The sequence below is a fragment of the Cyclopterus lumpus genome, chromosome 9 (assembly GCF_009769545.1).
Source record: "Cyclopterus lumpus isolate fCycLum1 chromosome 9, fCycLum1.pri, whole genome shotgun sequence".
Taxonomy (NCBI): domain Eukaryota; kingdom Metazoa; phylum Chordata; class Actinopteri; order Perciformes; family Cyclopteridae; genus Cyclopterus; species Cyclopterus lumpus.
In genome coordinates, this window is record NC_046974.1 from 22602651 (window position 1) to 22615894 (window position 13244).

The 13244-nt window shown below is 39.9% G+C and overlaps 1 protein-coding gene across 1 annotated transcript; it reads right to left on the reverse strand.

Annotated features, from left to right (window-relative positions):
• Positions 1–6062: 6062 nt before the first annotated feature.
• LOC117736982 (lymphocyte antigen 6G-like) lies at positions 6063–7023 on the reverse strand. Its single transcript, XM_034542677.1, has 3 exons — positions 6887–7023; positions 6454–6552; positions 6063–6342 (listed from the first exon to the last, which is right to left on the reverse strand). Exons 1-3 carry the CDS (start codon positions 6933–6935, stop codon positions 6194–6196), a joined length of 297 nt encoding a protein of 98 aa, XP_034398568.1. The 5' UTR covers positions 6936–7023; the 3' UTR covers positions 6063–6193.
• Positions 7024–13244: the final 6221 nt, after the last annotated feature.

The following is a 13244-nucleotide window of genomic DNA, read 5'->3' on the forward strand; positions in this document are numbered from 1 at the left end:
AAAAAATGACGTAGGAGTTAAAGGACAAGTCTCGGTCAAAGATAACGCCGAGATTCTTTACAGTGGTGTTGGATGCCAGGGAAATGCCATCTACAGAAACCACATCACCAGATAATTGATCTCTGAGGTGTTCAGGGCCCGTAAAATAAATTTAAAATCAGGAAGTTGCAGGTCATCCATGTTTTTATGTCTTTAAGACATTCTTGAATTTTAGCGAGCTGGTTGGTCTCCTCTGGTTTGATCAATAGATATAATTGAGTATCGTCTGCATAGCAATGAAAGTTTATGCAGTGTTTCCTGATAATATTGCCCAAAGGAAGCATATATAAGGTAAATAAAATTGGTCCAAGCACAGAACCTTGTGGAACTCCGTGATTAACATTGGTGGTCATTGAGGCTTCATCGTTTACAAATACAAATTGAGATCGATCTGATAAATAGGATTTAAACCAACTTAGTGCGGTACCTGAAATGCCAATCGACTGATCCAGTCTCTGTAATAGGATGTCGTGATCAATGGTGTCGAACGCAGCACTAAGGTCTAATAATACCAGTACGGAGATGAGTCCTTTATCTGATGCAATTAGGAGGTCATTTGTAATTTTCACCAGTGCTGTCTCTGTGCTGTGGTGTTTTCTAAATCCTGACTGAAACTCCTCAAATAAACTATTCTGATGTAGGAAGTCGCACAACTGATTTGCGACTACTTTCTCAAGGATCTTAGAGAGGAAGGGAAGGTTAGAGATTGGTCTGTAGTTAGCCAACACCTCTGGATTAAGAGTGGGCTTTTTCAGGAGAAGTTTAATTACAGCTACTTTGAAGGAATGTGGTACATGCCCTGTTAGCAAAGACACATTAACAATATCCAGCAGAGAGGTGCCAATTAAAGGCAACACGTCTTTAAGCAGCCTCGTTGGGATGGGGTCTAAGAGACAGGTAGACGGTTTAGAAGTAGAAACCGTTGAAGACAATTGGTCTAGGTTAATGGGAGAAAAGCTATCCAAATATACACCAGGGCATACAGCCGTTTCCAAGGCCACTCCTCTTGATGACAGATCGGCAGTAGTTGAGGGCAAGAGATCATCAATCTTGCCTCTAATAGTTAAAATCTTTTCATTGAAGAAGTTCATGAAGTCATTACTACTGAGGTCTATAGGAATACACGGCTCCACAGAGCTGTGACTCTCTGTCAGCCTGGCTACAGTGCTAAAGAGAACCCTGGGGTTGTTCTTATTTTTCTCTATTACTGATGAGTAATAGGCTGCTCTGGCATTACGGAGAGCCTTTTTATATGTTTTAAGACTATCTCGCCAAACTAAGCGTGATTCTTCCAGATTGGTGGAACGCCATATACTTTCGAGCTTTCGTGAAGTTTGCTTTAGGTCGCGGGTCTGAGGGTTATACCAGGAAGCAAACCTCCTTTGCCTCACTGTCTTTTTCTTCAGTGGGGCTATCGAGTCTAGTGTCATTCTCAGTGAGCCTGTAGCACTATCGACAATATGATCAATCTGGGACGGACTAAAGTTAGCACAGGAGTCCTCCGTCACATTGAGACGTGGTATTGAATCAAATGCAGAAGGAATCGCTTCTTTAAATTTAGCTACAGCACTGTCAGTTAGACATCTGGTGTAGCAACTTTTGACTAACGGTGTATACTCCGGGAGTATAAACTCAAAAGTTATGAGGTAATGGTCTGACAGAAGAGGGTTCTGTGGGAAGACCTCCAAATGCTCAATGTCAATGCCATATGTAAGAACAAGGTCGAGGGTGTGGCCAAAGCAGTGAGTGGGTTTCTGTACTCTCTGACAGAAGCCAATCGAGTCCAACAATGAGATAAATGCAGTACTAAGGCAATCATTGTCAATATCCACATGAATATTAAAATCTCCTACAATAATAACCTTATCAGTTTTAAGGACTAAACTTGATAAACACTCTGAAAATTCAGATATAAATTCTGAATATGGACCTGGTGGCCGGTACAGTATAGGATTGGCTGTAATGTTTTATAGGTTGGATGTGAAAGACTAAGAACAAGGCTTTCAAATGAGTTGTAGTTTAGTTTAGGTTTAGGATTCATTAATAGGCTTGAGTCAAAGATGGCTGCTACTCCACCTCCTCGGCCGGTGCGTCGAGGAATGTGAGTATTAATATGACTTGGAGGAGTTGATTCATTTAGGCTGACATGTTCTTCATGGCTTAGCCAGGTTTCAGTAAGACACAATAAATCAATGTGATTGTCTGATATTAAATCATTTACTAATACAGCTTTAGATGACAGAGATCTAATATTTAGGAGTCCACATTTAATTCTCTTGTTTTGTTGCACTTTTAAAATAGTGATGTTAACCTGTATGAGGTTATTTTGTATGACTCCTCTTCTGGTTACTTTAATTAATTTAAGTGGCCGTGGGACAGACACAGTCTCTATAGAGTTAAGCACACGGGGGTTTCTCATTGCAAGATCACCCTCATCTCAAAGGTTTCTCGTATGTTTCTGCAACCACAGCCAGTCAGTGAACATGAAGAGAAACGTCATAAAGAAAGCAAACAAGCTGCTAAATGTGAAACTAACCCCAACCCCCCCCAAGTTATTATTACACAACATATTGGATGCGCTGCAGAATGCTATTTTTTAAAATTCAGATCACTGTTAATAATAAAATGTAATCCTTTCATTACATTTAACATATAGATCAATATCTTAAATTACAATCTTTATTAATTCAATACAAACGGAAATAATGAGCCTCCTCACTACCTGAACCAGATGCCAAAGCTGCAATTTCTCAGTATTTTTCCAATATTTCCTCAGAGTGCATCCACCCAAACTGAGCACACTATTCTTGAGAAACACCAATGTGGATGTTGAAATAAACTGTTATTTAAATAACCAAGGCACAACATAGAGGTGCTGATCTTATGCACAGTTCATATATTACTTGCATGCACTCCTGTTTGTTTTAATCAGAGATGATCAGAAGGTTAGTATGTGAAGAAAGACCTGAGCATATGAATAAGGCTCTTTAGTAAAGGAACTTCAGAGAGACTCTGCTGACACCTGGCAACACGTGTATATTTACTGTCAAAGTACAAAGACTCAGAGTTGGCTGGGGACTCGATACCATTGCCTTTGTCCGTGGGGGAGGGGGAATGAAGGACAATGGTGAGGACACAATATTTCCTTGCAGTCACCAAAACTCATACCTGTACCTCACAGACATTAGTGCACAGCAAGACGTGTTATCAAAGTGAAAGTAGAGAAAACATAACTTAGTTTCCTCTGGATACCCTTACAGTAGAGAAAACATAACTTAGTTTCCTCTGGATACCCTTCCAGTAGAGAAAACATAACTTAGTGTCCTCTGGATACCCTTCCAGTAGAGAAAATATAACTTAGTGTCCTCTGGATACCCTTCCAGTAGAGAAAATATAACTTAGTGTCCTCTGGATACGCTTACAGTAGAGAAAATATGACTTAGTTTCCTCTCGGATACCCTTCCAGTGGAGGAAACCATAATAAAGTGCCCTCTGGGGTGCCCTTATGGTAGAGAAAACATGATAAAGTACCCTCTGGGTTAGGGTTATTAGATGAAATGCAGTAATCATTGCGCCTACATGCTTGAAAACTTTCGTCGCCTCGTCGCATGCAGCCGATCTATCTTTACTAATTTTGCCCCCCTAGCCCCTCAAACGTCCTGAGTCCGCCACTTGCATGGACATAAGAAGGTTCACATTACTTATTATACTCATTAAATTCAGTGCATTTTTTTTTGTGCATTGGGCTTATTTTCACTTTACGGTCTATATATATTCACAGTATCTTAGAGGAGGCATAATTCAGAGGACTTCTTCTTTTTCTTTTTTTTTAACTCACTTTTTTAAATTTAGTTTTCAACAACAAACAATACGTATTTTCATACAGTCGCTTCCTGTCAATTTTTCAGTTTTATGTCTTGGTACACATAATATTCAGGTACAGTGTACAACACATAGAGAACAACAAACATCAAATGGTGCTCATTCCAAGAAAGAAAAGAAGAGGGGAAATAAGAATAATACAAGTAATACAAATTAAATAAAATAAATAATTTTAATAATAATTGTCCACTCCTGAGTATATGTGCTATATATGCTTTTCAGAGAGGATTGTGTATGATGTGTCTGTGTGTGCACAGAGAGAGTTAACGAGAGCAGTTCAACCAGAGGGCCGAGCAACACACAGTAATAACAATCATTGTAGTAACAATGCTGAGACAGGACCCCATCGTTTGGTAAAGATAGGCTTCTGGAGCCTTAATGAATATGTGATTCGCTGCATTTGATAGATGTCCCATACTTTTTGGATCCATAAATCGTATGTCGGCGGATCCGGTTTGAACCATCTGAAGGTTATACCCTTCAATACTGCTCTGAGTAATATGTTTAGGAGGTATTTTTTGTCCCTCCCATCCAGGCCTTCAGGTATCGCTCCCAATAGTGCTACTGTAGGGTCTTGTTGGATGTTCTGTTGAAACAGGGCATAGCCAGAATATATGTGTATGATTGGCAGCGCTTCCACAGTTCCACCAACACAAGTTGGAATATGTTGGGCACTCCCAATAGTGCTACTGTAGGGTCTTGTTGGATGTCCTGTTAAAACAGGTCATAGACAGAATATATGTGTATGATTGGCAGCACTTCCACAGTTCCACCAACACAAGTTGGAATATGTTGGGCACTCCCAATAGTGCTACTGTAGGGTCTTATTGGATGTCCTGTTGAAACAGGTCATAACCAGAATATATGTGTATGATTGGCAGCACTTCCACAGTTCCACCAACACAAGTTGGAATATGTTGGAATATGCCCGTCTTGGCTACTATCTCTGGTGTTCTGAAAAATCTGGTGATTATTTTCCATTTAAATTCCCTCCAGGTGTTTGAGTTTGTAACTAGGTGTGCATCTGTGCACATTTCCTCCCACTTATTCTGTGGTATGATCGTGTTCATTTCCGCTTCCCATCTCTGCTTTATCTTTTGGGAATTATGTAGATTCATAGATAAAAATATGTTATATAATTTACTTATTGTTTTCTTATTTTCATTCCCCATCTGTATCTTGATTAAAAACCTTTCTAGGGGTGTATGTTTCACAAGCTTTCCCCACTCTTTGTGTTGTTAGAAAAGTTCTTAATTGTAGGTACCTGTAGAAAAGAGGACTTCTTTTTGATCAACGTTTTGTGTCAACAGAGGTTAATATAGGGTGAATATTGCATTATTCATTTGCCTTAAAAACTATACCAAAACTATTGAAAATAGTAATAGTATATAGACGCTGGAGTCCGCACAGTTTTTTTTATAATGTCAAAGTTATTATATATAGAATTGTAAAGGGATTATAGTATACTTCATTATATTCTGCTGTATTTGTTGCTGTGAACTGGAGGTATGTGTGTTTCTGTTTTGCATACTTACTGTCAGACAATGGAAGACGTCATAAAAATTAAAATGTTATTTAACTTTCGAAAACCATATACATATTAACATTTTGCAGACAAAGTAAACGAAAATATTTGACCAACTATGAACCGTTCACATTTATCTTTTGTAAACATTGGCCTTTTACGTAATCTGTAGATTGCTTTCAGTTTATTCACCTACAAGGACTGTTATATTATCAGTGTGACATACACAAGCCACATTTATTGATTTCCTGTTCTACTTTTCCCAAAGAAAGCAAAGGCTCATTTTGTCTTTGACTAAAGATACTATAATATTTTGGCAGACATATTTGCGCCTTAAGTGTTATAGTTTGTTGCAGTTTGGTGATAAGTGTCAAAAGTAACGACTGCACTCAAAGCAGGAAGTGCTGAATCTTAAGGTGTGCTGATCTGCGTCACTAATCCTCAGGATCAACATCTAACCATGTAATGTATTCATTTGCTCACGACTGTTCATAGTTTATGTCCTATTTTATCTCTCTTTTTTTTTGGACTATATGCAAATTGTGATTGTGCAAAGCTATTAGTTTTGCTGTAGCCTACATAGTGATGTGAAATGCAGAAGAATGAAACAACTCAATGGCCGAACATATATTGGGTTTTTATTGCAGTCAGCTTTTACATATTGAGACTTTGTTTACTCTTCTTGAGTTGTACACATTTGGGTATGAATGAAGACGAATGTTGTTAAGCTGTAGCTGCTCCAGTGGCTCACAGAAAGAGTGTGATGATGGCCGAGGATGCCAACAGCAGGAGGACACTGGAACCAGTGGGCATGGCGCTGTTACACAAGTTGCTGGTACAGCACTGTATGGGGTCGACACATAACTTGTTGTTCATGCAGGACTTGGTCATGATATCTGATGGAAAGAAAATCAGTTTCAACATCAATGAAAGCCACCAGGCATTGAGCACACATCGGCTCCGATAATCTATTTGAAATGCTTGTTTTTTCTGGAAGAACCGCTCACCGTTCACTAAGAGGGTGGAACAACGGTCAAAGCCGGCGGGACAAGTGATCTGGTCGTTGCAGGTTTGGCCAATACATGAGTAGCAACTCAGTCCACATGCTGTACAGAAATACAGAATATCACACACACACACACACACACACACACACACACACACACACACACACACACACACACACACACACACACACACACACACACACACACACACACACACACACACACACACACACGTTTTAAACATACACAAAATGTAATCTTACTGGAAACAATTCCACCAGGAGAATGAGCAAAGCAACTTGAGAGGAAGCTCCAACTATAAAATATGATACACTAAATCAATCAAAAAGAAAAAAAAAGAGCCCCACCCAACATAAATGCATTATAACAAATGCATTATATTACCAGCCGAGGCACATGAGACTGTTCTTACCTGCAGACAGGGTCACAAACAGGATCAGAGCTCCATACAAATGCATCATGAACGGACAGAAATAAACTGATGTTTAATCAACTGCGTGCTGGAGCAAGATGTCCCCTCTGCCAAAGCCTGCCCTTTATAGTCCAACCCACCAGCAGCAGAACCGGGTTGCGTTTCTTTAGACAGTCTCCTCCCATCCGCCTCCTCCCATCCGCCTGAGCGAATTATCCCATGAAACGGCTGTAAAAAATAAATAAATGATAACATCTCTTTTGGGTTTTAAAAATCAGCCTGCAGTAGTTCACTGCAAAGTATTACGTTGATTGTTTGAAAACAACAACAACAACACCCAGCATTTGTAACATGGTGGAGGTCAAGTACTACTTTATGATAGTCTTTTAAAGTAACTTGCATCCGAAAGTACTTCACTGTACCAACACTGCCAGAATACATCTGAGTGGTTCTGTTTTGTGGTAAAAATTGCATCCGTCTGATTCATTAGTCATCGCTACTTTAACCTTTTGAAAGCCAACCTATTTTTTAGATTTTTGCTCGAAATAACTAAAAAAGGGTGTATCTCAGCAACCACAAAGGCTATTTGAATAATTTTGGTGTTACAATAAAGGCAAACCATGTGTGCTTTTGTTCAGATGTGTAAATATCAGTATGTATTTGTTACTGGTTAAGAGTAAATAAAGATGAAAGACAGCAAAAGTTGAATTTTCAAAAAACACTCAGATCATAGCACACTATGGGACCAGTAAAAGTAAAGCAGAACAAAGTTGGAGAGATTTTAGTACAGATTAATTAGGCAACATGGGCACCATCTGTGCAATTTGAATTTTCTTATGTACAAAACCATATATTTCACTTGTATATTACTTATGGTGTTCAATACATCAAATACAGCAGTCTTTGTTGATTAGAAGAAGATTATATATATATTTTTTTTACAAAAAATGGTTTTCAAAAGGTTAAAGAGGATGTCCTCTTTATGAAAACTATTTTTTTTTCTACGTTTAATGAACTCTGGTGTTGCGTTGTATACGTCGACAGCATAAGGTGGGTTGTGGTGTGACTGCATACGGCTGCTCGCTCTTGCCCTGCAGCGACCGCTTTACCGCCATTACCATTATCTAGATTTCTCCATTTCCTCCATTAGCCTATTTATACCAGCCCATTTCCAGCCACACACTGTGACTTGGCGTTCTCCTTTGTATCTTTGCGTCTTAGCTTCCCAGGCCTCTGATTCGGACAATTACAGAGAAGCAGCCGTTGGCAACGGATATCTTTAATCTTAGGGCCCCAGAAACCACATATTTGGTTTTCGTGTTGCAAGAAGACCCTTATCTCAGCGTTTTTTGCTAAAGCAGGCACACTCTGACCACAGACCATTTCCTGCATGGGTATATGTGCACAGATTTTAGCCAAATATGAAAGCGCTAAATAATGAATATATATATATATATATATATATATATATATATATATATATATATATATATATATATATATAAAACCGGTCTCAGCCCCCCCCCCCGCCATATCAAAAATATGTAGTTGATATTATGTTGAACAGGCAACTTTATTAAAAATATATTAACATTTGTGTAACTTGGAACTCATTTTAAACATACCTTCAATTCAAACCATAGTTTAAATACAAAAGAATATTCTGCACCAAATAAATAATAATGATAAATAAATGAATAAGAAAAGTTCTGCTAAAATGCCAGTATACAGTAACAGTATATTCTATATCCAAAATATATATAAACAACTTTTACCAGTTGTGTAGTGAAAAAAGACAAAAGAAATTAGAACATTTGAAATAAATCTATCATTTGTAGTTGGGTGTGAACTGGTGTTTTCTCCAATGCTATGTTGTTACAGCATGATGGTTTGCTTCACTCGCTTGATGGCGATTAAAGCTTTCAATGGCATTTTTCCAATTACTAAAACCATTTAAGCAGAAGGCTGGGTCATTCTTTTTTCACAAAGTGGTCTTTTTGATGGTTATGCTTTGACACACTCAAAACAAAGTTCCTTTTTCAATGTAGGGCTATAATGCACTTTGCCTGAAACCGTAACTTCTTGTATTGAAGTTGCTGGACTCTGATGAGTTTCGGATCAGGATGGAATGGTTCACTCCTCATGTCCAGGACACTGCTACACTCACTTCATGACGGTCACTGTCACTGTTCCCCAAAGAGCAAAGAAAACTTAGCGTAGTCTGGGCATGCATGTTTTAACATAATAATTAACATAAAACAGGTAGACAATGTTTACCCTGTCAGCCATGATAATACACCTCAACACAGAATCAATGTAAGACCTCACCTGAAGCCCTGATGGTCTGATAGTATATTCTCTCTGTGTCCCAAAAATATTCACTTCAGGCTCAGAGGAAACTCTAAATTATCAACTTGAATCAATCAGAATCATGAAAGGGGTTTCTCCGAAAAAATGAAATACCGACAATGAAATACAATAAATTAAGGCAACTTCCAAGATGACGGGGTCAAACGTCACACTTCCAGTCAAGACGAAAAGTTCCCTTTCAGAATAAAACCTCTTATCTTGCCTTCAGAGTAAAGTAACGTCACAGGATCCCACTCCGCTTTCAATATTAACAACATTTCTAACAATAAACTATCATTCATTCTCATGCATCATACAGTTATCAATACATACCGTTATCAATACATAGTGGCAATAATAAAACAGTGATCATCTTATGCTTTACAATATATTCCTGCAGAATATTCTCTATTAATATTCCCTATTAATTATCATAACTTCCTTTATGTATTAATATAAAACATAAGACTACCTTTATGTGCATATGCAAATCAAAATAACCTACTACAACTCTACATAACTAACAACAACCCTCTGGGTGGTGAACACACTTTGGATATCTCTTTTCTTTTTTGGTGACATTTTCCTAACTACAAAGCACAACAGCGTCAACAATATCAATGCTGAGACCAAACGGAAATACTAATATGAGGCTTTATTATTTCCTGTCGTATTTAGTAGCTTACCGTGACTCCGGCCAGCTCTCTTTCTGCAAGTTACGATTCACGGTGTTTCTGCCACTTCAGCCAATTAAATGACAGCATCTTGTCTCGCCGGCTCGAGGGCGCATTGGAAAACTCTTCTGGGCGACGAACATAGTATAGATAATAATACAAATGAGTTTGCAAATATATTTTGCACAATTATTTTTTCTAACAGGCAATTCAAATTAACCAAATATTGGTGGGGACAATTGTGTCTTTCCCAAAACGTTGGTCGTGACTAGCCCCTATGGACCATATGCAAACCTACGCCCTTCTATACTGTATATATACTGTATATATATATTCATTGTTTATATATGATGAATTACAATTACATTTATGAGGTTTAGTGGTCTCCACTAGCCACTTTTTAGCAAATGGCTCTTAAAGGTATAAAACACAGCACCCACGGCTTCCATTGCTGTTGTAATGTAATGCAAAGTCGTAATAGGTGTTTGGGAAGGTTGCACACGAATGGGCCAATTGGTCCATGTGGCATTTTGAATGGCAGTGTTTTGCAGGACAACCACTGCTTCACCCGGCTTTATCTTAAATAAGGTGCTGGGAGTGTCAAAAAAGATAAAATGGTAGAATAGAAATCCGGCACACTTAATCTATGCAGAGAACACTTTATAGTGTACCTAAAGTGTCAATCCAAAAAAAGCTCCCTTTGCCACATCTTTCTTTTCTTAATTCCCCCTCTTGGCAATTCAATATGTTCAATGCCCCGTAATGGAAGCGAGGAAGAAACACTTCTGATTTGGGTGTTTTGCTGTAATCCAAGTTAATTAATGTAGAATTTGGGATCTATGTTTTATGACGGCCCCTGCCTGATACCCCTTCATAGCCCCTTGTTCTATACTTGATTTTAGATTGTTTTACTCTTATAGATTTGGGTATCTTTAATTAATGGTGGCTCCAGCCTGATCCGACTCAAAGCACTATTTCATATGAAATTATAAGATATTGCTTTAGGGTACCACCAGGGTGTGCACAGGTGTACTGCTTTGTTTGTTTTTACCTGCAGTCATTCCAGCTGAACCTGTTATGTGCGCAGCTGCAGGACACTGGACCCCAAACACCGTCAACACTGGAAAAGGCAACTTTATTGCTCAACAGGATTCAACAGGATTCAACACAAACAAAACAGGCTCACACACAGGCTCTTCAACGATCAACACAAGACGAACCGACAAAGGGGAATGACACAAACAGGACTTAAATACAGAGGGCTGGTGCAGGTGATTAGACACAGGAGGAAACAATCAGGGACAGGGCAGACAATCACAGGGACAGGAAGTGCAGAGAAACAGAGGACACGAGGGACAAGGACTTAAAAATAAAACAGGAAACACGACACAACACCACAGATCCACTACAGATCCTGACATAACCCCCCCCCCCCTCAAGGGGCGGATTCCAGACGTCCCAACACAGTCCCCCAGGGTGGGTGGAGGGGAGCCGGAGGCGGGACCAAAAGCATGTCAGAAGAAGTCCGGGGGACGGGCCGGAGGACGACCACCAGGAGGACTGACCTGCTCCGGAGGACGGGCAGGAGGACGGCCACCAGGAGGACTGACCTGCTCCGGGGTACGGGCAGGAGGACGGCCACCAGGAGGACTGACCTGCTCCGGGGGACGGGCAGAAGGGCGGCCACCAGGCGGACAGACGAAGTCCGGAAAACCGGGCTCAGGGGAACCGGGCTCTGGAGCCGTAGGCCGTGCCAAAGGAACCCCGGGAACAGAAGCCGGAAGTGGCCAGGGTGGTGACCGAACACAGGGAGCCTGAGTCGGCCGGGGTGGCAACGGGACAGGAGGAAACGGAGTCTGCCGGGGCGGCGACGTGACCCGGGGAACCGGGGTCTGCCGGGGCAGTGGCGAACTGACCCGGGGAGCCGGGGTCGGCCGGGGCGCCGACGGGACACGGGGAGTTGTTTTGTTTCCCTCTTTTAAACAAATAAGCACCCTTTTTAGTAGTTTACTAGTATGAATGGAATATATATATATATATATATATATATATATATATATATATATATATATATATATATATATATATACATACACATACATACATACATATATATTCCATTCATATAGTCTCCAAAACTATAAATATATATATATATATATAAAAAGAGTGGTTTAAAATCTGAGTGTAAGTAAAGCAGGACATGTATTGGAGCAGAACCCACCCAGGGATTTGGTTAATAGGTTCCCGACTGTGTCTTTTGTACCAGTATTAGTGTGGACGACTGAAACAAAAAAATATCTCCCCCCTAAAAAATATGTCCATCCTGTCATTACTATTCAAAATAAATGTCTTTAAATTCTATCATTCATTTAATAAAGCACGAAAGAAATCATGAGCCCTATCACCCTGCTCAAACTTCCAGAGGCCACTACCTTTTTTTTTAGGATCTGCAATAACTTCTACATATTAACAACTTTATGTTATAACCTGAAGCCAAAGAACAGGAATCCTAAGGTGTTTGGACAGAGTCTATAGGACCAGATCTCCATAAAACTGCATCGGGAACCGAGAGAGAAACCGACTTTTGATCCCCCGAGGAGAGGACTCTGTTGCTTTCACAGCTCAACTTCTTCCCTCAAAAGTGGGAACATTATCTGAGACAGTTATGTAGACCTCATCTGCAAATAGAGGAACCAAAAATGGCATTAGAATCATCTGCAGTAGCAGATAATATTATCGGATCTGACATTTATTTTGCAACCTGTACAAGTCCTCACGTTGGCGCCATCTTGTGGACACCGGGTGGTAGTTGGACTTTGAAACGCTCAAGTGGAAGGAAGCGTTGAAGCCTCTCACTTCAGGGAACACCAGTAAAGAGCCATAACCATGCTACCTGCAATGTTGATCATATGCCCACCACTTCTGGTGCAGACTGAAATATCACATCAACTATTGGATGACCATATCATTTTGCACAGACATTCATGTTCCCCAGATGATGTCTCCTAACGACTCTGATGAACCTCTGGCTCTTTCTCTGGTCTCGTCATGACTTTTTGATTTTGAGTCAAATATTTCGCCAACTGTGGAATGGATCGCTATAATTGTTTGCAAATGTTGATCATGGTCCCCAGAGGATGAATCAAAAGGACTATGGTGATTCTATGACTTCTCCTCTAGCGTCACCAGCTGGTCAAGGGTTTCTCCTAACTGGTGAGATGACTCTAGTGGAGTGACGGCATCCCGAGCAGGTGTTTTGTGAAAAACATGTGCTGGAAAATAAAAATGTAAATTAAAATGAGGAGGAATGACGACAGCCAGTGAATATTGGA

Bases quoted from the DNA above. Each gene is read 5' to 3' on its own strand.
- LOC117736982 (XM_034542677.1), bottom strand. From the start codon at position 6,935: ATGATGCATTTGTATGGAGCTCTGATCCTGTTTGTGACCCTGTCTGCA. The intron at 6,553-6,886 runs GTAAGAACAGTC...ATTTCTGTACAG, and splicing joins GTTTGTGACCCTGTCTGCAG to CATGTGGACTGAGTTGCTAC. The intron at 6,343-6,453 runs GTGAGCGGTTCT...TCTTTCCATCAG, and splicing joins TTCCACCCTCTTAGTGAACG to ATATCATGACCAAGTCCTGC.